The 27,744-nt window shown below is 40.9% G+C and overlaps 1 protein-coding gene across 4 annotated transcripts; it reads right to left on the bottom strand.

The window, feature by feature from the left end:
• Window positions 1-352: 352 nt before the first annotated feature.
• CREBRF (CREB3 regulatory factor) lies at window positions 353-27,744 on the bottom strand. 4 transcript variants are annotated; one of them, XM_037906502.2, is made up of 10 exons: window positions 27,579-27,702; window positions 18,999-19,072; window positions 18,505-18,694; window positions 15,858-15,983; window positions 13,807-14,872; window positions 10,834-11,028; window positions 7,551-7,740; window positions 6,985-7,058; window positions 6,569-6,691; window positions 353-6,337 (listed from the first exon to the last, which is right to left on the bottom strand). In XM_037906502.2, exons 3-10 carry the CDS (start codon window positions 18,616-18,618, stop codon window positions 6,222-6,224), a joined length of 2,004 nt encoding a protein of 667 aa, XP_037762430.1. In that variant the 5' UTR covers window positions 18,619-18,694; window positions 18,999-19,072; window positions 27,579-27,702; the 3' UTR covers window positions 353-6,221. The 4 variants fall into 4 exon arrangements, with proteins under 4 accessions (XP_037762430.1, XP_027680554.1, XP_037762432.1 ...); XM_027824753.3 differs by lacking the exon at window positions 18,999-19,072 and having other exon boundaries at window positions 27,579-27,744; XM_037906504.2 differs by lacking the exons at window positions 353-6,337; window positions 6,569-6,691; window positions 18,999-19,072 and adding an exon at window positions 7,422-7,456 and having other exon boundaries at window positions 27,579-27,736.

A 27,744-nucleotide genomic window follows, 5' to 3' on the forward strand; every position in this document is an offset into this window, starting at 1 on the left:
TCCTTGAGGGGGCCATTTATGGATTGGGGCAAAAATTGGGGATTGGTCCTGCTTTGAGCAGGGGGTTAGACTAGATGACCTCCTGAGGTCCCTTCCAACCCTGATATTCTAAGAGGGCTTCAAGCTTCCTGTAATGTCAGTACAACATTCTACAGGGGAAACCCCAGTAATTTTACCTGAGAACTATAGAAGCAACACCTCCGCTGATGCACTGCAGGAGAGAGAACACACCAAATGGGAAGCACAAAAATTTGAGAACTGTTTTTTCTCCACAATTTTTTATTTTAAATTACAAAGGATGTTGCATACATTGATGAGTTTGTATCTGAATAGAAGTGCTAGGGCTCCAGGGTGACAGAGTAAACAAAATCAGTATTTTAATTGTGCCTCTTTAAAAAGAAAACTGCACAACTATTAACCAACATTAAACATTGCAACTCTTAACAGATCATGCTTTTAACAAGGTAAAATTATTTTCTGACAGAGACACAAGACTTTTAGTAAGTTTTTCTGAGCTCCAGTTGGAAATTGACTACAGAATATTGAGGACAGCATTACAAACATGACCCCAAGCATAAGCAGAGCAGGTTGCCACGTTTTGTTAAAAATTATTTTAATTTTTGCCATTCAATCAGTTCACTATATCCACCATGTGCCATCAGCCTTAGAGTTCATTTTTAGCCACAATTACTGAGCTACAAGACATCTTTTAGACAGATGAAGTATTCTAAAAAGGGTAGGGGAAAAGGGTGGTTCAAATCAACAGAAATGCAGTTAGTAGAATATAGTGTTCTAAGAAAGGTTCAAAAAGCAGCTACATTTATACCACTACATTTTTTTGGTTTTTAACGTCATGAAGAGAAAGGAAAAAAAGAGGAAGTATTGGGATAGAAGATGCATTTGTAATTACGAAGTCCAAGCCAAGAGAATCCTACTCTAACCATTCTACACACCCAAGTTTGGCTTATGCAGATATCTAACTCTCCAGTGTTCCTAACCCATTCAGTCTTTAAATGCTGATACAGTACTACAATATACAGTATATTGCTTGCTTAAAATAAAGAGTTTTGGATTTTTGTCCAGATTAAAAAATAAAATTGAGATTTGTCTTAAATGGATCTGGCTTTATTTTTGGCTCCATTGCTCAATAGAAAGACAGTTAATAAATGCATAATCAGCATTTGCCTTTGTGGAAGTTAATGAATGTCTAAGAGGCTGAGGGGTATAAATTCAGCACATGCACCTGGTTGTGCTATATCCATTAAAAATCATGGCCTATTGTAAAATGTAAATCAAACATCATTAGCAAGGTATCATTCAGTTTTTGGATGCGGTGAAAAAAATATACTCGAGTGCCACTTCTGCAATGCGGACATTGACGTATCTCCAATGTAAACTGGAATATTAAAAAAAGTGGTGTTTTCTCAACATGGTAATGCCCTTTATATGGTTACAACAAGAATCAGCCGCTTCAGCAGTAACTATTTGAAATGTATTTTGCATGATCCCTAGGATAAACAAAATGAACTGCAGCTCTGTGAATAAGCCAAGGTTTCATCTGGTAGCATACTGAACTAGTGGTACCCAACTGAAACCTTTAACTTTAAAATAAAAAAATCATGATTAGACACATTCTTGAAATTCAGGTCCCAAGGCCAAATAAAGATACTAACATTCATATTACATAATAGGCTATGCCTCAACACCATTTCAGGAAGACTGCTAAGCAAGTTTGAGGAACAAAATTATATTTTCTATTTCTGCTGAAGGCAACTGTATACAACCCTTTCAAAGTAGATATTTTTAAAAAACTAAGATTTTTCACCTATCTATATGTTTTAAAAATACTTATGGAAGATAAAAGCACATCCATTCTTGACATTTGTGAATAAATTAAGTTTTATTAAATGAAGGCAAACATCAGATAATGGTATAGATTTTAAAAATGAAATCCAAACTGGCAGAATTGTATTTCAGAAATATGTCTGGTCCTTTTTAGATTACTTAAAAGGCCCACCATGCGTTTTATAAAGGAAGAATTTTGCTTTTTACTGCTATTTTTTTTAAACTGGAAAAAAGAGCTTACTAAACTTGAAGCTGATGAACTGAGCACACCTGGACCCGATTCTCACATCAATGTATATCACGGATGTCAGTGTTGTTATTTTTGATTTATACTGCTATGAGAGGAGAATCAAGCACATCCACATCTAACTGGAGACTTAAGCACCCCCCAAAAAATAAGTCAGAAATCTTTTTTGATAAACTCATGAAAGTCAGAGAAAGCATTAGCTGAAGGGATGTAGTGGAAAATATTTTTTATTTTATTTGTTTAGCCCTAGCACCCCCATCTCCCAAGGCCATTCAAAATTGGTCTTCCATACAAACACAAAGTGACTATTAAGAGAATTTGAAATCAGATTCATTTGAAGTTCCTTCATGATGCTTTTATCATAGTTCTGATTTTGCTTTCAGAAGGGTCAAAGGATTTAACAGGTTCAGGGGAATGAAAAATAAAAACGTTTAGTTCTAAATGTACAAGTAAGGCACAATATAAAGCCACATCATAATCTGGCATGAAGGAAATAGGAACGGACAAGAATCATACATGGTACAGTAGAACACGCAGTCCATCATACTGATTCAAAAAGTGTGGCACCCAAATTCAGGCTGACAAGATCTTAACAAGAGCAGTTTGACAGCATGCTTTAATATGGAAACAAATTCTAGAGAATCCAGTGTATCAGAAAAAAGGATGAGCTTTTAGTTTTTATTAAATAAAAATGTATAATTGGTTTTGGATGACAGAATTAAAGTGAATATTCACAATGCCTACACTCAAAAAATATTCAAGGACTTCATTAAGCTCCACATACCATGTATGAATGCTGAAAGCCTTTAGAGAACTATTCTCTAAAGATCATCCAAAAATGCATGCCACAATTTCCAAAAAACAGAACATGTACATTTGTATTTTTACCCTTATAAGATTTGTTTGTGATAAGAATACACTAAACATATATATTTTAATGACACTAGAGGAAGCAGATTGTTACTGGCATTAAAGTACAACCATTTCTAGACGGTTTAAATGCCACAGAGTCCCCTGGTTAAAATGTAAAGCTGCACAGCTTGCCTATGTCATCTTTATGATAAAGTTAAACCAGCAAAGGTCTTAACTTTACTCTACATTTTACTGCCAGGTTTTATTTAGATCAAGTATCGCTGCAGCATTCTGACCAGCCCAGAGTTAGCAGCAAATGGCAGGAATCATATAAAAACGCAATTTTTTTCTTCTTCTTTTTAAACAAAGTGCTTTTCTAAGATATACATACTTATATAAATAGGTACAAAATAAAGTGTCAACATTAAAAAGCTCAACTATTTAAAAGCTTTTAACTATTTAACTTAAAATAATACATAGAAAACACTGAAATGCAAGGGTACAGAATCCACTAAAGAGATTCAAAGTCTTTTTTGAAATGCTAGACCAAAATCATATTCTGGTTTTCAGACAAAATAAAAAGCTATAAAGCGATGTTAGCTCAGTATTCCTGAGCAGCTAGAAAAGGGCATTTTTCTACCTTATCGTCAGTTTAATTTGTCATGTAAATCCTACCTGATCGCAAAACTACTGTCATCGTATTTTGAAATACTGCCTTGCCTATACAGTTCTGATATAGGGTTTGCACCTTTTTAGCATTGTGAATGTTTAAACACCAGAAAGGACTAACATTATTTCAAATCTCAGTATAGCCATGACTTTAAATTTACACGACATTGACATTCTTTGTCAAGATTTCAATGGCCAAATGCATCTCTGGTGTTACTCTTGGCATTGGTAGAATTATAACAGGGATGCATCTGACCCATTATGTTCTGTTCTGAAGCTACAAACCTGTGCTGCTTCTCCTCCCGCCACATGAAAAAAGCAAACAAAACAACCTACCACACACACACACACACACACACACAAAAACCCACCCCCAAAAAACCCCAAACGAACAAGACAGTCCCCTGCTCAGGTTTTGCAAATCCTTTAAGCGAATTGTCTACATTTTGACTAGATAGTCCTGGGTACTTTTTCACAAGTCTTGAAGGAAAAACTCTGTGATACAGCTCAGTAGTGGTATTTTGGCTTCCCTCCACCCTTTTAAGTTTTTCAAAATATCAAGGTGTAGAATAAGTTGTGGACACACTACAAGCATGTAGCAGGATTGCCATTTTCATCTTCCACTCTTTAGTTTACTACTTTTGATTCAGACCTTCTTACACTAAAAGTTTAGGTATAAAAATAATCCCCTACCTATACATAAAAGGAGTCACAGTACAAACAAACTTAGCCAAACTACATAAAGGAGAGAGATTTCCCCAAAGGGAGTGGAAAGAAAACCTTCATGGACTTTTTTTTTTTTTGCATTTTTCCAGCAGCTACATTTTAAAGTATTTGGTATTTCTATTCTCAGTAGACAGTGTTTTGTCATTATCTTTAAATAAAAAGGAAAGGGAAGAAAAAGGGGTCCATGAAACCAGAGAATGATCTTGCCTTGACATAAAGGACTTTCTCGTCAAGAGATAAAGCTTTTCATTTGTACTCTAAACACTAACAAAGCAAACTCTTATGAGCAGAGGAGCAAATAAGAACTAATGTGTGTTAGTATTTCCCAATCACAGAAACTACTGAATTAAGAATAAGTCACATATAAGTTTGAAGAAGCTAGTTTTGAAATTTCTGTACAAAAATATAAAAGAAAACTATAAATTTTGTTTTTGTTTTAAGCCTGTGCTGATCCTTTGAAACATCACATGCATAATAATACATCAACTGGAAAAGTGGCAACTAAGGAATTAGATTTGTAGCTCTTTCCTCTTTACATATATACATATTACAATAAAAATAATTTTATTTTGGTTGTTTGGTGGAAGTATCCTACAACAAGCTAAATAATTTTTTTAAAATTCTCAAAGTTGAAAACTATTTTTCCAATAGCTTACTAAAATCCACATATATTAAACATTTCCTACAGCAAATGCAGAGAAAAAAAAAAGATTGAGACTTTGAGATGGTCATCAACTTATCTACTATGGAAGCGAACTAGAAGAACAGCAAAATAATATTATGTATGAATGCTCCTTCTGTAGATAATTGGACCCAAACAAAAAAAAAAAAAATTCACAGTTCAGTAAGATCCCTAACCCTGACCTTTAATTTTTTTTTCTTTTTTGTTTTTTTGTTTTTTTACATTCAGTACAGTATCATGTAAGCTGTGCAAAACTTTACTTAGACTGGCAGTTTGCCATATCAGTTGCATTTGTCTTTGGTACAAAAATAAACAATCGCATTAATGTGCAAGTATTTGTTTTCTTCCGGCCAAGTACCGAAATTGAATTTTCTAGAGCCATCTTTTATACAATACATAGACTCTGTGGCATATATCTACATTTTCAACATATTCTTATATACATTCAAAAATTTGTAAGAGCTGGAACAAATACATGAAACCCCATAATCTTACCATCTATACATCTTGTGTTTTCCTCAGGGTTTTCATCGTACAAAAACTTTACTATCTTATATTTATAGCTCTCCCCCAAAATACAAGGCACAAAGAATATACTTTTTTTTCTCCTCTTACTTTCACAGACATTTAAATACAATATTAAGCTCAGAAAATTAAAGTCTTATATGGCACACTAGCTCTAATGCCGTGTGCACTATGTACAAGTTAATGGGTGCAAAGAAAGCTTACTGGTTTTATTTTTTAGAAGAAAATAAGCAGTAATTCTAAAAATAACCCACTAAACTTTGACAGTTTACAAAAGAATGCTTCCTCTTAATTTTTATTTTACTCAGAGCATAAACCTGCCACAATGTTCGGCATTTTGCTAAAATTTTCACAAGCACAAAACGTGTTTTTGCTTCTAAAGCAAATTATATGATCTGGTCCTAGGTTTAAAAACACCTAATCTCTGTATTTGTGCCTGAAGCAGCTTTAATACTATGTAATACTGGTTTATGCTCCAAAAATGCTAATTAAGCATTTTATATCGTGCGCTTACTTATCCTATTACATTGTTGTTAAAAAAAAAAAAAAGCTATGGAACCTAATTTTAAGTGTTTACATAATGCTAAACTGACATGCAGACCAGAATGAAATTTACAGTGGAGTACTTAACACAGGTAGAGCTCTGACCAATGAAATTAGGTGAAATGATGTCTGTTAAACTTTTGACGTTGGTATTCGCAGCCCTACAAGGCCACCAGTGGGGTCTCCTTCTGCAGTTTTCTCTAAAACTTGGTTCACAAATTCTGATGTTTGACCAGCTACAGGTAGTCCTGGAAAGGAAAGTTAGGGATGTACTTTAAGATCTCTTTTATTCCCACATATGTGCATATTTGAATAAATACAAACACTCAGAAGTCCTGCTGTTGGTCAGTAACCAAGCAGAACGGCTAAAGCTCGGTGATAATTGGGCAGCTGCTCCTATAGAAATATTAGGCTGAAGGGACTCAACACTTGTTACGTATCAGTTTTGGAGTATGTGGTTGATTAAGTTGATTCCTTACCAAGAGTATCTTTAATAAGTACATCAAGCTTCTGTTCCATGTTGGGTCCTCTGTCATCTTTAGGACTCTGCACTCGATTAACAATTTCTTGTTTGATAGAGTTGATCACAAACAACAAATTATCTACAGAAAAAGACAACACTGGATCACACAGTAATCTCTCTTGGGCAGGAACTGTGTTTCCCTATGTTTATGTACTGCACTTTATGGCAATGAGTCCTAAAATAGCACAACACAAATAACTTGATTTGCTTTTGATTAGTTATCTTTACGCACTACCTACAAGTTAAATACCAACACCCTTTTCTGCATAAAAAATTGTCCAAAGTAGGACTCTGGTGACGTGAAAATACAAAACATACAACTGTTTGTAGTAAGACAAAGGAAAAACTGTGTAAGTGAAAAAAGTTAATTACCATATTCTGTGTTGAGACCCCATAGCTTCACTTTGTTGGCTTCATACTGGGCTTTCTTCTTTAGTCTGCAAGCCCTGTAAAGGAGAGAGAGTCAATATACCTCTAATCACTATAGAACATTCATTATCGTTAACTTCCATCCATGCTGCTAGAGATTGTGGCTTATTATCTGCTCCCACATCGTCTTTACAACCACTGCTTGTATTTGGTATCACTCATACACACAAAGAAATGCAATATGGCAGCAGTGCCTGAGAATCTTAGATTCCTGTTTGTTAACTTAACAGGATGGCTTTCAGGGTCTGTGCCAAAATCTATCAGCGAGGCCTGCTTCCAATGGGAAGAAAGTACAATCTAGTTTGCATTTTTCAATGTGAATCAGATGCCCTGGTTGTTTGGGGGATTTTTTTTTTTTTTTTGATTAAAGCAATACTAACCTTACAATGCTTGTCAAGGATGATGCAGCCTCTTTCTAAGTAAGAAATTCAAAGAGGTCTGTAAAGCACATGTCTAGAATAATCCCAAATAGGATTAATTCACACAGGTAAAAGCCATTTAAAGTTTACCTGGAAGCTAGTTTGTTCTTTTCTTTTCTTGACCTCGGTCTGGCAGTTAAGGGAAGTTCACTGACTGGTGTCAGGTCACTAATCACCTTATTCAGTTTCCTTAGTTCATTGCCAATCTGGAGAAGTTTTTTGGGGTTAGGAGTCAGGTCTTCCACATCAGTCCTCCGTGACTTCTTTACTGCATATTTTCCTATTTGAATACACAGACAACTGAGTTGAGGGGTGTTAGAATACAGAGATATACACATCTGAAAAACATTCTTAAACTGCATCTGGGGAGTAGGTTGTGCTTATCTTTTCAACACTGGAGACCTGGGTGCAACCTGTCAGTTCCTGTCACCTTTTGCAATGTAAACAGGACCACCACACAATTTGGCACTATTGACGATCCATCCAGAACCAGAAAAGCATGACTGGTTGGTTAGGACTGAGATGCATGAGCAGCGATGGGTGGGATCCAGGATGCTCCCTGAACTGTGGATGCTACAAGTCAGGGATGCGGCAAAACAGCAAGATTTCATAACACCTTCCCACTGTAGCTCATTCCATTAATCTCACTTGCATTATCATCAAATTCACACCAAGAAATAAAACAATCCGTTACTCTGTTATCTTCTTTTCTTCATGAAGTGAGAGTAAAGGGTTGGTATCACAATAAAAGACCAGTGGTTGATCTAAGCCAGTGGTTCTCAAACTTTTTTATTGGTGACCCCTTTCACATAGCAAGCCTCTGAGTGCGACCCCCTGCCCTATAAATCAAAAACAACTTTTAATATATTTAACACCATTATAAATGCTGGAGGCAAAACAGGGTTTGGGGTTGAGGATGACAGCTCACGACCCCCCATGTAATAGCCTTGTGACCCCCTGAGGGATCCCGACCCTCTGTTTGAGAGCCCCTGGTTATGCTTAGATCAATGTACAGACTAGTCAAATCCTTGTGGATATCTTTGAGGAAAATCTCTTTATAGATACTAATGAGTATTAAAAACTTATGCAATTCACATATCTCCTGTGTTTCTCTTAGTCAGTTTGGTTTTACTAAGGATAAGTGCATGAAAAAAATCAGGATCTTTATTCCTTAGGAGTATCTGTTTCTGCTGCAGATTTCCCTTCTGAAGATTATTTAAAACAGGAAAGATACTATTTTACTTAAAACAACAAAGATACTGGCAAACATTTTCCCCAGAGACATTTCCCAGCTGAACTGATAACTAAAATGGCTTGCCATGAGGCATCAGCTGGCCTTTCACATACATTACCATCCAAAAGTTGCAGAATTTAACAAAGTGCTCAATTCTACAAGCCTTCTGCATACAGAACTGATTGAGTTAAAGGGCAGTTCTATGTACAAAGGTCTTGCAAAACAACCCTCCAAATCATGCCTCTGAAGAAAGTATTGAAGACTTTCTGATAAAAGTGAACAGAAGTGCAAATCCCAATCTGGAATATACCGTATATACTCAACCATAAAACGGTTCATTTATAAACTGACCCCTCCCCCACAAGATGGATAAGTAAAAATGGAAAAATTTTTAAGACCCATTCATAAGCCGACCCTGTAATTCTGGGGTCGGCAAACTTTGGCTCCCGGGCCATCAGGATAAGCCGCTGGCGGGCTGAGATGGTTTATTTACCTCAAGCGTCCTCAGGCACAGAGGTAAACCGAAATAAACAAAGTGTCCCGGCACATCAGCTGCTTACCCTGACAGGCCGGGACAGCAACTGGTGGGGAAAATTTTTTTGGGGGGGGGGGAGGAGGGGGGAAGCCGGGGGTCAGGGGAGTAATCCCTATGATCACCCCCCACATGACCCTATCCCTAGCCCGGGACCCCCACACTCTCCCCATTCCATCCCTTCCCACCTTATCTGGCGAGGGCTGGGGAGGAGGTCTCTAGCCTGGCCAGAGCTGCTCCGGCAGGCTAGGCAGCGTGGCCGCAGCCTGCTCCGGCAGGCCAGAGCGGGCAGCATGACCACAGCCTGCTCTGGTGGGTGGGGCCGAGCGGTGTGGCTGAAGCCTGCCAGCCCCAGAGCTGTAGCTGCTTTGGAGGCTGGGGGGAGAGCAGCGTGGCGAGAAGTGGAGAGGTTCTGGCCCTGCTGCATCCCTTCTGACTCTACTGCCTCTCCTTGCTCCCTCTGTTGCAGGGAGGGGCTGTGTCCCACCTCTCCTTCTCTATACCCGTTCATAAGCCGACCCCCTTCTCTGATGCTTCCTTTTTTACGAAAAAAATTGGCTTATGAACGAGTATATACACGGTATATATAATTATATTTGTTAGTGATAAAGATATCACATATTGCACATTTAAATAAACAGAAATGCATTAACTGAATTCAAAAAATTTCCATCCCAAACAGAACAGCAAGTAACGTTACTTTTTATAAACAAAGGCTTTGAAAACTATCAGTATTAAAAATCACAGAGGAAGTTTTCAATTTCAGTAGTGCAAGAGGATGTTAACAATACAATTAAGGAAGTTTGTTTATTTCATTAATGTCCATGTCCCTTCAGAATTATGATGAGGCGGGGAACTGCCTACCAGCAGAGGGCACAAGACAGAAGAACAAACTCTATTCTCAAAACTGTTTGTGCTTGACAGCATCAATAATGTCCAAAATACAGGAAAGTTGGCTTGTAAAAAAAAAGTCACAGGATGGAAATATGATATATGTTCACCAAATGGAAAGAGACAGAATATTACTTTAAGGTTCTAAGGGGGTGTAATAAAGAAATTCAAAAAGATACTTAAGTATTCATAGATATTATTCCAAAACCCTGCCACGTACACAAGGGTGGAAAGAGTGTGTGAAGAGGAGCCAGGCAAGAGAGACCTCTACCTTGTTGCACTTTCATTCAAGTGTCAACTAAAGAATAGTCATCTGAGTACCATATATTGGTCAACTCTACTGCAAGCAACACTAGATCTGCCTCCCAGTATTGAGGGGCAAAGATCAGGTTTGTTACTAATTTGTGACATTAGCAGTATTGCACAGAGATTTTAGAACATTCAGTATTTTCACTGAGAGACTTCAGGAGTTACAATTCTCAATTCATCCATTTTCCTCTGGAGGGAAAGTATATTGAAGGTTACTACTGTATATGCACTGCCTCTTGCCTGGATGCACTACAGATTCCAAACAGTTAAATAAAAATTACACTGTTTCAGTGATTCCTCTTCATGTAGCAAAACAAGAGCTCCCTTACATGAAGTCAGAGACAACACCGTTATGTGAAGATGACAGCATCAAAGACACTAACTGGTTACTGGAGAACAACTCTTACCATGATGGAGCCCATTCTTCTGATACATGTTACTTGGTAACGTATCTCGACTCCACTCCGATGGCCTCAGCATTCTTTCTTGTTGTGATGGTGTCAGTTGCTCACTATACTCCCAAAAGTATCTTCGTTTGCCTCTTTTTCGGCAAGATACTGCAGTACTTTCTTTTAAGTCTTCCACTGAATCATTTTCATATCCTAGAGGAATAAATTGCATTAGTCAGCTTATAAACTCAAGGTTGGAAATATTCTAATGTGTCTACAGGTACCAAACCAAGCATTCAAGAAAATACAAGTGAGAAGACTTAGTTAAAGGCCTCAATGGACTTGCTCCACACTATCTAATGAACCATGTTTTTCACCTTGTATGCCACTTGGGCATTTGCCATAAATCCAGCAATAGATGTATAGCCATTGATGCAGCTGCAACCGTGATAGGAAAATGACTTCTGAATTGGGGAAAGTCCCCACTGTATCCAAAACCTCTCTCTGCTCCCATACCACTGATGATCCAGCTCTCCTCTTCCCCCACAATCTCACCACCACACAATGTGAGAGCTGCCTTCTCTGCAATTCTTGTAGTGTTGGATAGCCTTCTTGCACCTCCTTCATTACTTTCTCCTTCAATTCTCAGCAAAAACATTCCAGTTCTCCCTCATTTCTTAAATGAGTCTACGCAGCAATGTAGAATTTTAAACAAAACAAAAAAGCATCCTAAAGGGCAAGTTGGACAAAGAGCAAGATCCTAATCCATCAAATCAGTCCAGAATAAAACTTTGACACCATCAAAAGCTTGGGGAAAAAAGATCACCCTTGTAGCATGCCCCGAAAGTCATGATAGCCAGCTTTGTCAAACCAATGGAAGAGAAAGAGTTCCAGTATAGGAGGCCGTCTGTGTGCGAGAGAACCTAGACAACCCACCTGGAATCCCATGCAAAGTTGACCTTTGCTGAAGTTTGGGCTCCTAATGCTCTTACCATACATTAGCTACACTCCTGCCTCCATGGCAGTAAGGCAACTCAGTGCTGGCCTGAGAAAGGGAGAATGTAGTTAAATAGACAGTCCCCAACCCCAGTCCAAACTGTAATTTCATTTATTTACTAGATTATTCCTCCTTTCGGTTGCAGATGCATTTGCACATAAGATGTGTCTCCACAAAGACTAGGTGAGGAGGCTAAGACCTCAAAACAACGTTGCTCAATAGAGATTGGCTATCCATTTTTAGGATGTCCATTAAACTATGGATAATGAAGGAGCACGCAGATTATTAGTTTCTCATAGTTTCAGATGAGTCAGTGTTTCATAAACCCACAGAAATGGGGGAGGGGGAGAGGAGGAAAGAAAGGGGAATCAAATGTAGAAAATATACATGATAGGGATCAATAAAAACAGTATGTTCTTTGTCCTTTCAGTGAAATGCACCTCTGTGTCAAATTTAACTCTCTACCTTTAGTTTCAGTATAACAGAATGAAAAGTCTTCCTGCTCTATGCTTGTTTCACCACTCCCTCCATCCCATCTAGGTGTATTTAGGCGGGGATACACTTTGGCATAGCCAAAGCTCCATGCTCGATTAGAAAAATAAAAAAGCAACACAAAACCCTGGTATGGTGTAATTAGACAAAATGGTGATTTAATCTTTTAGTTCCAGGATTGGAGTAAATGACCTTCATTATTTACTTGAAGCTCCAGTGAGCTTTTATAGGCCAAGTGGCTTTTTTATTTCTTAGTTACGTTACTGCTACGTGTAGGAGTAGTAGTATTTAATAGAAGGTGGAAGCGATTGCTGGTCAGAAAAAACTTTCAAAAGAGCAATTAATGCAATGCAACTAACTGAAATGCCAGCAATTAAAAAAAAATCCTTTTCAAGATTACATATTATTAAACATGGGAATCTGGTAATGTGGCATAATGGGTGAGGAGTTATACCATATGGCAATCAAGTCATACCACACAAAAACATAACAGAAGCCACTCAAACCTTCAGAAGAATAAGTTGAGAGGATTCCCTACAGAAGCAATGAGGGAAAGCTTAGAGGATGTTAATACAGACTTGTAATGTACACATAGAAGTAATATAGAGCATATTGAATACCCAATATATTGTTTTATACAAGGTCTACTCATGACCTCCTTACAAACATGCTTGACTGAGATTGCCGATTTAAAGTGGAATTTTTTAACTGCCTTTTGAGTTTCTTCCCCAAAGTTACATATTGTCAAGTGTTTGTACAAGCTGTTAATCACTATTCTATGCTAGAAAGCTGTGTAAAACGTGTATACCCACTAATAAAACTAAGCCCCTTAACTATAGACCTCTTTGCTTATATTTAATCATTACAGTAATAGTTACTGCCTTGTCACCTTCCAGATGAGGGTTAGTTCTCTGTTTTCTACTTGCAGATGAGAGAAGAGTTCTGTCTCCACAGTCCCATTGAATGCTTGGTCTCTGAGACTGCTAACAGGGGGCCAATTAGGGACAATTATAGGATTGATCTGTGTATTATGGACAATTGTCCAGTAGAATCTAGACAGACTATCAACTGATTTCACATGGGCTACTCAGGCAACTGTCAGGGGATAAAAATTCTCTGGATATACTAAAAGAACAACCTATTGCAGAGGCGTAAGGCTCTGTGTATCCCACTATCAATTCATTGACTCAATACATCCCAGCTCAGGAAACAGATGCAGTAGTGTCCAGTAAGCTGGGAGTCAAGAATTCTACATTCTCTTCCTGGTTTTATTACTGACTCTGTGGGACTTTGACCTTCTCTGTGAAATGGGAAGAATACCTACCTAATGGGGTGCTGTGAGGTTTCATGTTTGCATTTGAAATCCTTGGATGGAAGGTCCTATGTAAGGGTAAAGTGTTACCATCTATATCTATAAATCATTCCAAAGCATATTTCCCCCAATACTTGCTTGGCAGAAAGAGAGTTGCCCACCTCCTAATACACCACAAAATTTAACAAACCTGGTTCAGAGAAAGTATCACTGATGTCATCATCTTTGTCTTCCTCATAATCTTCTTCCTCATCATCATTTTCAGATAGTTCGTGCTCACTGCCAAACCCCTCGTCATGGTCCTCATCTTCAATATCTTCCTCATCCTCCTCATCCTCTTCAGGGTCTCCTTTGGTTGGCTGCTCACACAAGCTGTCTGTGACAAAGAGAGAATAATTGTGCTCTTCTTTCTTCTGTGAAGGATCTGAGACAGATGTGCTGGCAGAAAGGCTGCTCTCCCCCACAACTAGCCCTGGAGATTCCTGGGGTGGGCTGAGGAGCAGCTCCTGAGTCTCTTTGAAAGGCAAAATAGGAGTATTATGATTCTGAAGGGAATCTATCCCTTTCCTCTCTTGTCTCTTTGCTACAGCTCCACAATAGCATGTGTTCTCCTTTGCCGCATCTGCATGTGCCTGGCTCAACACTGGTTTGCTCTGTGGTAACGGACTGATCTTTACTTTTGCCTTTTTAACATAGTCTTTACATTCAACGTGACTGTTCACCTTCTCATTATTGTACACATTGGTCTTCATGATTTGTGTGCTTGAAGTGGGCTTGCTTGCCTTTTGAACATAGTCTGACAAAGGTGCCTCAGCCTGAATGTTCTTTGAGGAACATACAGGGGCTGCTGCTCTACTTGTGATTTTTTTCCCAGGTAACAGAGAAGTTAAAGGGTTTTGTTTTACACTGAAGAGTGAATCCGAGTAATAAAGTGAATCTGACACAGGTTGAGAGTCCTCACTGTTAAGCTGGGCCAGAGTTGGAGTTTTACTTATCACCTCTTCATCTTGGTATGGGCTTGAGAAATCATCAAGGCCCAGGTAATCCACTTCTTTTGTTCCCCAGATGTCACAGCTGGTTAGTTTGGTGTACTTAGTTAAGTCTTCACAGTATGTGTCCCACTGCTCCCAGTTTGAGGTGAAAGCAGCTTCATTATCCAGGACATCTGCAAAAGACTCTAGATTTTCAATATCTTTGCAGTCCTCCATAGAAAGGAGGTTGTCTCTGGAGCTCTGCTGATAGTCCATTTCTCTGTCCTGTGCACAATAAGACAAGTTAACAAGGCACATTTTAGAAAAATACTCCCATCCAGCTCCCTGATCTATAACAAACAAAGCCCCAAAACAAACAAACAAAACCCCAAAACATTGAGTGCTGGTGAAGTGTACCAGCCTGATGGCACATGAGGCGTTTGTATCCCAAAACCAGACACAGCACAAGTAGCTCAGCATTGCGTTGAAGAATCTTTTTAGGGGAAAGGTCAGAGCATAGTTTCCATGCTCCATCAATTCTGGGCTTCTGTGCGGAGACTGCCAACAAGGGTACTGGTCAATTGTGTTATGGTTTTTTGTATTGTGTGCACTCCTGGTCACTGGGAACTAGACTAAGACCAGCAATTCATTTCACATATAAAAGAGCCATCAGATGGAAACTACTTTAGTTCCCTGCTCACCTGGGTCAGATTTATACAAGTGACCAAGAAAAGAAGGGCTCCACGTACCAGCCACCATCAATGCCAGATATCCCAACCCTGAAGAACCTTGTTCTAGCCAGATCAATCAAATAATAAATATGAGCAATCTTTTTTCCTAGTCCATGCGTGTCTGGTATAGGAAAAATTGGTTATTTCCAACATAAGCTTAGTTTACATTTTGTTCTGTTCATGTGTCTCTTTTTCAACTTGAGGGAATGTACTGTCTTTCCTAGACAAGACTATACTGCTTGGACTTATGTCGGCAAACAACATCCCAGCAGTGCCAGCGATACACCTATCTGCTCAATCTGAGGCTCCTGAACATAAGACATACCAAAGCCTCTGCCGATAGTTAGTTTTAACAGCTTCCTGTACTTGAAACATCCCAGTTGGTGGCCTGGTGGTTGGGGACTAAGTCAGTAATAAGTAGTAGTGAATAATCAGACAGCAGACCTTCACTGAACAGCTCCCTACAGACCATCCCCTCATTTACATGGGAAAGGAAGATGCTACCCAAAAGGAAAAACAAAGGGAAAAAACAAACTTACTAGTTCATACATGAAGTCTGGATCTGAACTATTTGCCAACAGATCTGTGCTCGTCAGCGTCTGTTCTGAAAACGTGTGGCACCGAAAGGCATCTCCAAAAGGAGGGTCCATTCCGCTCACGCTGGGCTACAACAAAATTGTTTGATTTTGTTAAGCAAGCTACAAAAGTTATATAAATATATATGTATTATATTACATGCGCACTCCTACACCCCATATACCTCAACTCTGAACTTGTTCTATACTTGCATTTGGAAGACTTTTAGATAAACATGTAAGCAAACAGTTAGTTAACAATACCCAGTGCTTTTACCCACGACACTCTAAAATTTGTATCCACCATGTAGCTGCTAGATCAGGGGTCAGCAACCTGTCAGAAGTGGTGTGCCGAGTCTTCATTTATTCACTCTAGTTTAAAGGTTTCGTGTGCCAGAAATACATTTTAAAGTTTTTAGAAGGTCTCTCTCTCTAAGTGTATATTACATACCTGAACTATTGTTGTATGTAAAGTAAACAAGGTTTTTAAAATGTTTAAGAAGCTTCATTTAAAATTAAATTAAAATGCAGATCTTATCAGTTTAGTGCAGTGGTTCTTAACCTGGGGTGCGAGATGCCCTTTCTGGGGGTGAGAGACATGCGAGATTTTTTTAGCAGGTAAATCATCGAACACACAAATTAAGCACAGGCACATAAGTACAACTACTTTGTTTAATCAAACCTAGGTATTTATTAACATTATACATTTTTTAACGACTACTGTAATATACAAAGTTTAAGTTTTTAAGCTAATTGTAGTGTAATTTTTGATAAGGGTGCGAGAACATGTTTTGAGAACTCCAGACCATCAGCAGGCTGAGCAGGGCTGGGTATAGTGTATTAAATTGCTCCCCATAGGAACGTACTACTTACCGCTGTCACGGCTGGGGCTCTGAATGGCATGGTAACGGGACAGGGAAGGGGGGGCGGGCGGGGGAGTTGGATAGGCGTGAGAGTCCCGGGGGACCTGTCAGGGGTCGTGGGTGTGAATAGGGATCGGGGCAGTCAGGGGACAGGGGGGCTTGGATGGGGGGGGGGGGCGGTCAGGAGACAAGGAGCGGGGGGATTGGATGGGTGGGGAGTTCTGAGGGGGGCAGTCAGGGGGCGGGAAGTGGGAGGGGGCGGATAGGGGGCAGGCTGTTTGGGGAGGCACAGCCTTCCCTACACAGGTATAGTGTATTAAAATTTCTCCCTGTAGGAATGTGCTACCTACAGCGTACTGCTTACCGCTGCCAGTCCTGGCGCTCCGCAAGTAGCACATTCCTACAGGGAGAAAATTTAATACACTACGCCGGTGGACAGAAGCCCAGACCAGCGGCAGGCTGAATAGCTCAGCCTGCCACGAGTCTGGGGTTCCGGCCGCCGGCTCCTGCCAGCCAGGGTCCCGGCCGCTGGCCCCGCTCAGCCTGCTGTCGGCCCGGGATTCCGTTCACCCAGGCCGGCAGCGGACTGAGCGGGGACAGCGGCCAGGACCCCGGCTGGCAGCAGCGTGCCCAGTAAAAATCGGCTCACATGCAGCCTTTGGCACGCGTGCTGCAGGTTGCCGACCCCTGTGCTAGATAGTTGCTCATTTATTACTTTTTGTTGTTGACTTGAAATTCTCAGTTGTTTGGTGAGCTTAGTGATATTTTAATGCTTGTAGAAGTGACAGATTAATACTCTAGTCAATACTCTTGTGAATGGGCACTATCAAAGTTTTTCATCCACTGCTTCATCAGTGGGCCTTAATCTTCCCTTGTAGCACCCTTACTATTCTAGTCCTGGAAGCTTTAAGTACACCTCAATTATTTCAATCCTGGGTAGAGACTCATGATTTTACCATTTGTGCAATTGGTTTGTAATGGAAGATCTACTGGGGGAATAGGTGGAACTTCGTGTAGAAACATTCTGCAGTTAGATTAGGATTACTGGCCACAGAAATAATACTAGGAAGCAATGGCAGTTGAGGCTGAAAATGAGTTACTGCTATAAGCCTGATTTTTGCTCTCCCCCTAAAATTCACAAAAGAAGTCACACTCGACTCAGACTGGTAGAAGTCAAAATTTCTTCTATAAAATTTGAAATTAACTGGACAAGAGGTTCCTGAATTAGGACACTAGCAGGTCATAATTTGTGGTGTTTGCCTGAAAACCCACCTTGCTAGTAGGTGGTGATCTTGCTGGAAGATGGTAAGTGTGTTCCATTGGCTCACTCTGCAGGTGGCTCATACGCTCACAGACAGAGGGGTAAGTGTGGCTCTCTAGAAAGAGTACCTAGGGTATGGGTTAAGCAGCTGTGAGCTAACGAATCTAAGAGCAGTCAAACCGGAGGAGAAGACTTGAGCTTTTAGTTTTGTTTATCCACTGATGATTACTTTATTATTAAATAAAGCCAAACCCTACAAGGGGGACAGCTTTGACTCTACTCAGCATCTTAGCTTTAACTTAAAGCAGATTGGGAAAGGCATCTCACTTGTTATAATTTATACACTTCTTCTGAAGGTTCCTTGTTAGCTCAAAAGAATCTTGTAATTTAACTATAAATTTTAAAAATGCAGTAGTGTATGTGTGTGTAGGGAATACTTTACCTAAGTAAATCAACTATCACACACACACACACACACCAGGCTTACCTGAGGCATTTCCAAGCCCAGATCCCCCAAATCCAATTCCAAACTTCTTGTTTTCTTCACTTTTGGATTCCTTTCCAGCTTTACTTCAGTGTCAGTGGGTAGCATATAACTCATGCAATGAAAGGGATAGAGGTTTTCCCTGAAATAACTTCAGTTCACGCACATGGAGCTCTTCTCTCTTTGTAGACTTCTGTGAAAAATGAACAGACCAAACACCAAAAGTTAACATTTATTACACTACAAGTTACGTGCCACAAAAAGGAGACAAACACAGGGGTTTTTTTCCTTCAGGAAAAAAAAAGTTAGTATCCCAACATGATCATTTCTGAGGGAGCAAAAAACAAAAATCCCCCGCAAAACTGAACAGACCTCATGCTGGAGCATGCCACAAGAATTAGTTCTTCTCTCCTCCCACACCCTAGTTTAAATGAAAAAGCATGGAACAAACAAGACTTGTGCAAACCTTGCTGCTAGTTTAGACTATTTTCCGTTACCTTTTGCTCACTGTGTTTGTATGTCCTCTATTTAGATGCGAGCTCTTCAGGGTAGAGACTGTCTTTTCACATGTCTGGAAAGTGCCCAGCACACTTTTAGGTCAATACAAACAACACTCTTCATACATTTAATATCACAAAGTCAATAAATTCTAGAATGAGACTCATGTAATCATCACATTTTCCAAAGTGGATATTGAGGGCATACCTGTTTTAGTGTTTTCCCCATCCTTTTCTAACAAGGTCAGCCCAGCCACCTCCAGCTACAATTTAATCAGTTTCTCATGCAGTAACATCTAGTGGCAGAAGGGAAGTGCAGCAGGCACACTCACTATTAAAAAGGGGAACTTTCCTATTCAAACTTAAAGTTTGAGCCAATTCCAATGTCTTCCACTGACTTCTGCCTGGGCCTGGGATGATTTGATCCAATTTATTCAATAGTAATTTCCTTGACTCAGTATCTTCTGTAGTCCCTTGGATAGTTCAAATGCATGTCCTAAATAAGGGCTCCTTTCCAATCAATCCTGCATTTGTAACAGCATGAGGAAGCAAGGCTATGAAAAAGCGAAGTATTTGGTGCAATCATGACAAAAAGCTCAAAAGATAAATGATGGTGAGCGCAGGAGAAACCAATTTATACATCAGAACTAACTAGCCATATTCATTCCTGGTGTAATTCCACTGACAACTGTTACACCAGGGATGAATTTGGCCAAATATTTATTGGCCTTCCTTCCCACACCCCCAAATACATGAAAGTGTCTTTAAGGAATGATGTGCACTGCCTAGATAAATCAGACAGCAGCAGTGTTGTACGAGCATTAAACTGAAATCCCAACTATCAACCCTGAAACAACAGTGCAGAAATATCAGTAGAAACATATTTCCATTCCTTTGAATGTAATTGTTTTATTTTGCACACAATTCCCTTCTAAAAGTGAAGCCACTTGCTCAGATTATTTAAGTTTATTCTCATTTTTAAATGCAGAAATAGCACTAGAAATGTTCTCCTACCGCAGAGTAAACATGCCAGGAAAAAAAGAATCCCTTTATAGATGAACTAACACAGGAAGGTAGATTATTCCTTCCCACTGAGTTAGTCTAAATTTTGTATCGTGAATTTAGTATTTTTAAAAAGTCATTTGCATCTTAAGGTAAGTGAAAGAGAATGCAAACAAAGCCCCTGCCACAGCAAAATAAAGTGGTTTTTAAATTGCAGAGTCACAAACGTAAACAAAAACAAATATAAAAAACCACAAAGTTTCAATAGCCCAAATTTTAACTAGGCAAGACAGGTTCTCATTAAGATAATGCAAATGCTTCCAATGAAGCCACCCCTTTTAGGGCCTACATGTCAAATAAAAACCGGCCAGTCCTTTCTGAAGTAAGATTTTCTTTCTATCCTCATATTTCCAACAATCCCTTTTTTACTTGTGTCAACTGATGTTTAAACTTTCTGTCAGACTGCCTCAGGGCACCAAGTGTGCAGCCCTTATCTGTCTCAGTACACTGAAAACTACACACAGAAGAGACATCTACAGAGCAGGCTTGCTCAATGCTGTGAAATTTCACATTTGGTCGCAAAATAGATTTGCTCATTAGTCTAATGCAGTACCAAAACTTTGCACTTTAACTTAAATTTTAAAAAAGTATGGAAACTCATTTTGGAGCCAGGCTCTTCATATTTGTACCTGGGGGCATGGGGGAGGGGAGACAGGGTTGAGGAAATGGATCTCATCTTTCAATACCAATCCGCATGTCACAGTCTCTCTGCAATTCTGTATGTTCAAAGGGATCAATTTTATCTTCTATAAACTTAACATGCCAGCATCTTAATGATTTTTGGCAACCAGAATATCTGAAACTGCAAGTCTATGGAGTGTCAAGACCAAATTCTGCCTTTTTACAATCCACGCAACCCCACTGCCTTTGATAGACAAGGTATAAAGTCAGGGCAGAATTTTGCCCAACCCTTACGGCAATGGGTTCAGTAATGATTTGACATGACACTTCCCAAAAGCTTCTCTGCTCCTGAATCTCCAGAGTCTGCAAGTGTTATAAAGGTTATTAAGGAGCATAACAAACTTTCATAAATTTAAGTATGGTAGTTGCTGGTCTCCAACATAAACTCATAGTGTCATATTCTCAAATGTCTTGTGCCCTTACTTGACTAGGCAGAATGTATTCAAATAATCATTCTTTTTCATAGTTCTTTAAGTTTTTTTTTCTTAGTCCAAAATCTCATCAGAACACTTCAATGATGGTACTTCAATCATACTTAGATAAATGCTAATGTTCATACTCAATGGGTAACCTTTGGTATTTACTGATAGTTTTGACTACAAGACAATTAAATGGAAAGAGACAGTGAGGGGCACAAGCTAATGACCCAGTTAGAGATTCTTAGTCTACAGTGTTCTCCACATTTACTATAGAGCAGGACTGCCTTTTATTCTTTTCCATTCCTAAATTCCCTGGAATCATCAAATCTTTATGATAAAAAAAAATATTCACACTTACTTTTTTCTGGGGTTGGTAGATCATAATTTAATACACCAATCAACAATGTCTATGGAAACATGGGTTTAGAATCCGAATTGGCTGGAAAGTAAAATGAGTTTGTGGATCTCAAAGGACCCATTTATCCACATAGAACTACTATACAGTTCATCCATTATAAATAGTCTGTGCTTAAGACCACACTAGCAGGGATGCTGCAGATCAGGATTCAGCCTACTGAATACAGATTTGAATGAATGGAAAGAACTGTAGTGGGGCTTACAACAGGAATATAAGTAATACTGAAGATCAGTACACTTGCAGAGTTGTATGGGAGCACTTGCCCTTTAAGCGAGTTCCATTAATTTCTTAAATAAACATTAAAGGATACTGGGCATTGGTAATGTAATACACCCTTTCACTTCTAAATCACTGGTGCCCCAGGTGGGTTGTGATCATAAAGTTATAACCAACCACTGTTCAGTGGAGTCTGTAAAATGAAATATTAATCTAAAATCAGTTCCTAGAAGATAAACACACTTTTCTAACTGATTATCTTGCTGGTGATCTTATAGAAATGCTAAATGAACCACAGAGACAACTTTCAAGCTGGACCCTCCAATGTCAGGGTTGTTATATTGATGTGGTAGTGCAGGGGAGCTCGCATTGCCACTTCCTGTGTTTTATTCTCCCAGGTTGTAAATCCATCACCTTTCACCAACATTAAATTCACTCAAAAGAAACCCCAAAGAGAAGTTTCCAAACAACTGCATGAGAATCTAGCTGAATGGCTTTACAATATACACAAAAAGAAAAGGAGTACTTGTGGCACCTTAGAGACTAACACATTTATTTGAGCATAAGCTTTCGTGAGCTACTGTAGCTCACGAAAGCTTATGCTCAAATAAATGTGTTAGTCTCTAAGGTGCCACAAGTACTCCTTTTCTTTTTGCGGATACAGACTAACACGGCTGCTACTCTGAAACTTTACAATATACAGTGCACCTCAAGCTGCAATACGAATTTTGTACTTTAGTTATGAGCAACATTGCTATTTAATGTTTGTAATGTTAGATGCACATTTTGTACTGTTTAAAAGTAGTAAGTATAGCTATATCTTTTGTTAAGGATTTGCACAGTGCCTATTATCACAGCAGCTAAGCACTTAATTACAGCGTTAAAGTGCATTACATAAACAATTACATTTTCACCATCATGAAAAGTGTTTCAGCTGCTATTAATATGTCAAAGTTCCATTTTTAATACCAGAAGAAAGGGAGGAGAAAACATGTTTGCATGACTTTCCATGTGTACTAATCAATATTTTATTGATATTAATATTTGTACATGATTTGGAAGATGAAGAAATACAGCTTGAAAGTTTCCCCAAACACCTGTTAGGCCTGAGGATGAAGTCTACTAGCATAGATGACCAGCAGCAGCAGTACTAGCATTGGGGATCGGTCCTGCTTTGAGCAGGGGGTTGGACTAGATGACCTCCTGAGGTCCCTTCCAACCCTGATATTCTATGATTCTATGATAGGTGAAAAAAGCAGACTGGTTTTCAAGACCTGTACGTGGTACTATTAAAACTAGTGGTGGGCAACTTGCAGCCCATCATGGTAATCTGCTGCTGGGCTGCCAGTTTGTTTACATTTGTGTGGCTGCGGTTCGCCGTTCCCAGCCAATGGGAGCTGTGGGAAGCGGCAGCCAACACGTCCCTGTGGCCTGCGCCACTTCCCGCAGCTCCCATTGGACAGGAACGGCAAACCGCGGCCACTGGGAGCTGCAGACAGCTGTGCAAACGTAAGCAAAGTGTCCGGCAGCCTGCCAGTGGATTACCCTGACGGGCTGCGTGCGGCCCACGGGCCACAGGTTGCCCACCACTGTATTAAACAGAACGCTTTGTCTGCAAGCAGGCATCCACTGGGCTTTAATAGCACAAAACAGTGATCCATACTATTAATAACTTTAAGAAACTACTACAGCAAACAAGAAGAGTATGGTACTAGATTATAAAGACTAAATTCATAGTTTATTTGAACACATATCCTTACACAAGAATTTCAGCCAAATAGGTCAAAGGTTACTTGGGCATTCTTCATTTCTGCATATAACATAAGCAGACTAACAGACGCCAGCAACCGATCACTGCTTTTTCACTGCATGTCATATTTCAAAGAGACTTTAAACAATACTGTTGCACTTAAGAGTCAAAAAAAACCCTCCAACCACCTATCCCTTCTGTAATAAAATGTTAACTTTTCTGAGCATTTTGGGGTGGGCAAAGGGGCTGGTATTTGAATGGACATATCGGACTAATTAATATTTTTAAATCATTGAGCCCCACCTGCCTCACTGTTTTGCCGCTGTAGGTGCTAATAGCAACATATTTCAAACAATCGCACATTAAGCCCAAGGATCTCAAAAAGTAAGCATCATTATTTCTCTTCTAAAAGGACAGGGGATTTGAAGTACAGGAAAGTTAAGTGACTTGCTCCAGCTCATGGCAAGTCAGTGGAAGAATTGGGGATAGGACCCAGATATCTTGATTCATATTCTTGCTCTAACCACTACAGTACATTCATCTTTAAAACTCTAATACTACCAGCACCACTTTCCTCTGAACACCTACTGCATGGACATCTTATTCAAGAAAAACCTCACCAGACCAAGTGGAAAATTGCAGCAGGTTAAGTAGAATTACCGCATCTAGTGAAACAGTGAAGGGCTATTTTGAATACAGATGCAAATACAAGTGCCAGAGCAGGGATCGGCAACCTTTGCCACTCAGCCCACCAGGCAAAGCCGCTGGCGGGCTGGGACAGTTTGTTTACCTGCAGTGTCCGCACGTTCGGCCGATCGCAGCTCCCACTGGCCATGGTTCGCTGTGCCAGGCCAATGGGGGCTGCGGGAAGCGGTGTGGGCTTAGGGATATGATGGCCGCCACTTCCCACAGCCCCCATTGGCAGCTGAATTCAAGTCTCTTACAGCTTGAAAGACCATGAGTCAAGTCTCATCATACTTACACTGGTTTTACACCAGTGTGACTTCAAGGAGTTACCCCTGATTTACACTGTGAACAAAACAGGCCTACTGTGCTTTCAATCCAGAAATTAATATTTCAGTGTGTACAGTTACAAACTTAAAATAAAGTATCTAGTCTATACTGGAGTTTGAAAAAACTGGAACATTTGTTTTAATTGGTTAGTTCAGCATGAAAGGTAGAAGAATTCTGGTCCTGAAATTAAAACACTAATTATTGGATCAGTTACCGAAAATAATCCTTAAAAAAAAAAAAAAAATAACCCAGTGTGCCTCACCTATGCACATACCACAGTTGTATTAACGAACTGTCAAATCACAAGTATCGGGGGTAGCCATGTTAGTCTGTATCCACAAAAACAACAAGGAGTCCGGTGGCACCTTCTCTTCATGTGTCAGTATATAATGCCTGCATCTGAAGAAGTGGTTTTTTTACCCACAAAAGTTTATGCCCAAATAAATCTGTTAGTCTTTAAGGTGCCACTGGACTCCTTGTTGTTTTTGTCAAATCACAGGGATGAGATTAGGGCATGCCTCATAACTCAAAGGGATGGAGAAGTTCAGTAGTTCACAAAAAAAAGTCCCTAATCATACAAAAAGCTCCCTGGCAAGCAGAAGCCAGCTGAAAGCCCCACTGAAGTAGAGGAGGGTCCTTGTAGGGGCAGAAATCTACCTATTTGATGACCTGTTGATTTGAAAGAGGCTCTGTGCCAGTTTCCAGCAACACAAAGCTCCTTATAGGAATGATCTCATGGAATGTTAATATTTCCTTATTTATAAGAAAAGAATGGAAGGAAGGATGATCAGAAATCCCATGCTTGGATAAACACCTTAATTTGCTTTAAAAGGGAAGTAATTCAGATTAATATTGGATTAAACTCCACATTTCTAGAATAGTCAGTAAACAGTTTATGACATTTTCTGAATTTTAGATCAAACGTTTTTTGTAGAGCATCAATAATGTGTATGATTATGCCTCATTTACAAAAGCCAGAAGTGAAAAGACTCATGGGGAAGGAGGGAGGGTTTAAGCATGAAAAGAGAGAGAACATAACTTTAAAGAACCAAGTTACAGGAGTCTGGCTCCTTAACAATAAATGAAGATGTTTTACCCTCAGTTTCCTGATACAAACAAACAATATTAGTCATGAGAAGTCCTGCGAGTGACAGCAAGGAATTAGGTCCGCCCTGGGTCAGAGGGTAACTAGGGGGGGCTGGTCTGGGTATGTGTGGGATAGTCACAGCAGCAGAAGGGATGGTCCACTAGTTTTGTAAGCTACTTCCTATCCAGCATGTGCCTCCTGACACCCCCTTGGCTTCAGAGAGCAGGAGCTCAATCTTCCAGCCCAATCACCTAGGTCAAGCATCTCCCCTTTCTGCATCGTCCGGAGCCCTACCTGTGCCTCTCCCCGCCACCTCAAAGGGGAAGGGAGCTGCCCTTCCTAGCACACCCCTGGCTGAGCCCGCCTGCCTCCCGCACCTCTGACCCAGCCCCCACAGGCATGGTCTCCCCGCGACAAGCCCTTCTGCCTGGGCCTCGCCCCCTCCTCCTGACCCACTAACACACCTCCCAGCCAACATGGCCGCCCCACCAACCAGCACCGAACGCAGCCTAATCCGTGACACAGCCCGCCCCACCCCCTTCCCAACCTGATTGGCCACCCAACCTCCCAAGCTCGCACCCATTGGCCCGAACCGCCGCCACTCATCCGCCCAGCGGCTCTTTCAAGCTAGTGTGAGGCAACATGTAAACAAATCACTTTCAGAGGCTCCTCAGCTAGGCAGTGCCGCCCCCCCACTCCCAAAGGAAAGGAAGTGGGGGAGCTACTGCTCTTCAGAGGGAAGGGATAAGGGAACCTACTCTCACCAACTCCACCGTCCAGGCATGGGAGGAGCGGGCTTCCCTCACCCTCCCCATCCCCATCCCCCCCGCTGGGGTGCCCATAGGCAGCTACTCTTCTCTCCTGGACTAGGAAGATGGGGCAGGAGGCTCGCAGGCAGCTAGGTTCGCCCCACAAATCCCCCTCCAGGAGAGGAAATAAGGACGGATCTCCATGGTAGCTAGTTTCCAGGCCTGTCACAAGCCTAAGACTCCTCCGGGAGCCCACACATCCCCCGCCCCACAACCCCAAACTAGTTACATAGAGTCACAGGGCTGAGCTGGGAGACTCCCTCACCCATTTCCCACCCAGCTGTCGCCTGTCTCCCCTATTTGCACTGATCCCTTATATACTGAGGGCTAAGCAATCCCTTCATCCATAGTACCAGAACCCACAGAGCCCCTGGAGAGAAGGTGCTTTAATCCCCATGATCGTTCAGTGCAGGCTCTGCTCCCCTTGCCACGGCACAGACGCCTGATAGATGTAGGTTGCAATGGAAGCCGACAGGCCACTGCTAACTCAGTGCACGCCCCTGCACATGCTGCTGCTTTCCTTTGCAGTCTCTTTCAACTCCTTCTGCTACTAACTTGCAGCCATTCGTTTCAAAACATACCAAGGACCCAAGAAGCGACAGCAGTACAATCACTGTGCCAACGGGTCGGAAACCTCAGAAGCAGAGAAACTCAGGCATCTGCCTAGCTCGGGGCTGTTCCCATCATACTACCAACAACCGCCCCCTTGAAGGAGCACGGGAAAGTGTCTGCTGCCCTCCACATCTCTATCCGCGTGGTACCTCCCCCATCCCATACGCCTCTCCAAAACCAGGAGAGGGAATCAGAGGCAGACACACCCCTTTTTCACCCTGGGATTGTCCTGGCCTCAGTACCCCGGTCCTTCCTTGTGTGTATCAGCGACTCTCCTGATCTACTCTGGATGGAGTCCCTGTACCTCTCTGCTGGGTTAAAGGAGCAATAAATGCAGCCCCCCGCCCCGCCAAGGACTGCACCAGCCTCCACACCGCTGCCCCCCAGCCCCTATCCTGCCAGGAGCTACTAGTGCAACAGTCTCCACAGCCTCCGCCCTGTCAGAGGCTGCTGCTACCGCCACCCCCACGACCCCTCCCTGCCCGAGGCTGCTGCAGCAGCCGCTCCCTCACCTGGCGTCCCCCCGACCCAGCGGGGCAAAGGTATGGCTCAGTAGGGGGCGCCGCCCATCCCGCTCCGGCCCGGACCCTCCATGCTGCTTTGGGGTTTGTTTTGTTTATGTCTCTTCCTGACGGGTTCCCGGAAATCGCGTGACTCGCCCCCCTCACGTGAGAAGGG

This window comes from Chelonia mydas, chromosome 8, assembly GCF_015237465.2.
Source record: "Chelonia mydas isolate rCheMyd1 chromosome 8, rCheMyd1.pri.v2, whole genome shotgun sequence".
NCBI classification, from domain to species: Eukaryota; Metazoa; Chordata; order Testudines; family Cheloniidae; genus Chelonia; species Chelonia mydas.

Excerpts from the sequence above, each read along its gene's own strand:
- CREBRF (XM_027824753.3), bottom strand. The coding sequence starts at position 18,618 with ATGAGTTATATGCTACCCACTGACACTGAAGTAAAGCTGGAAAGGAAT. Across the intron at positions 7,741-10,833 it reads GAAGAATGGGCTCCATCATG|GAAAATATGCAGTAAAGAAG; the intron begins GTAAGAGTTGTT and ends GTATTCAAATAG. Across the intron at positions 7,059-7,550 it reads AAGAACAAACTAGCTTCCAG|GGCTTGCAGACTAAAGAAGA; the intron begins GTAAACTTTAAA and ends TCTCCTTTACAG.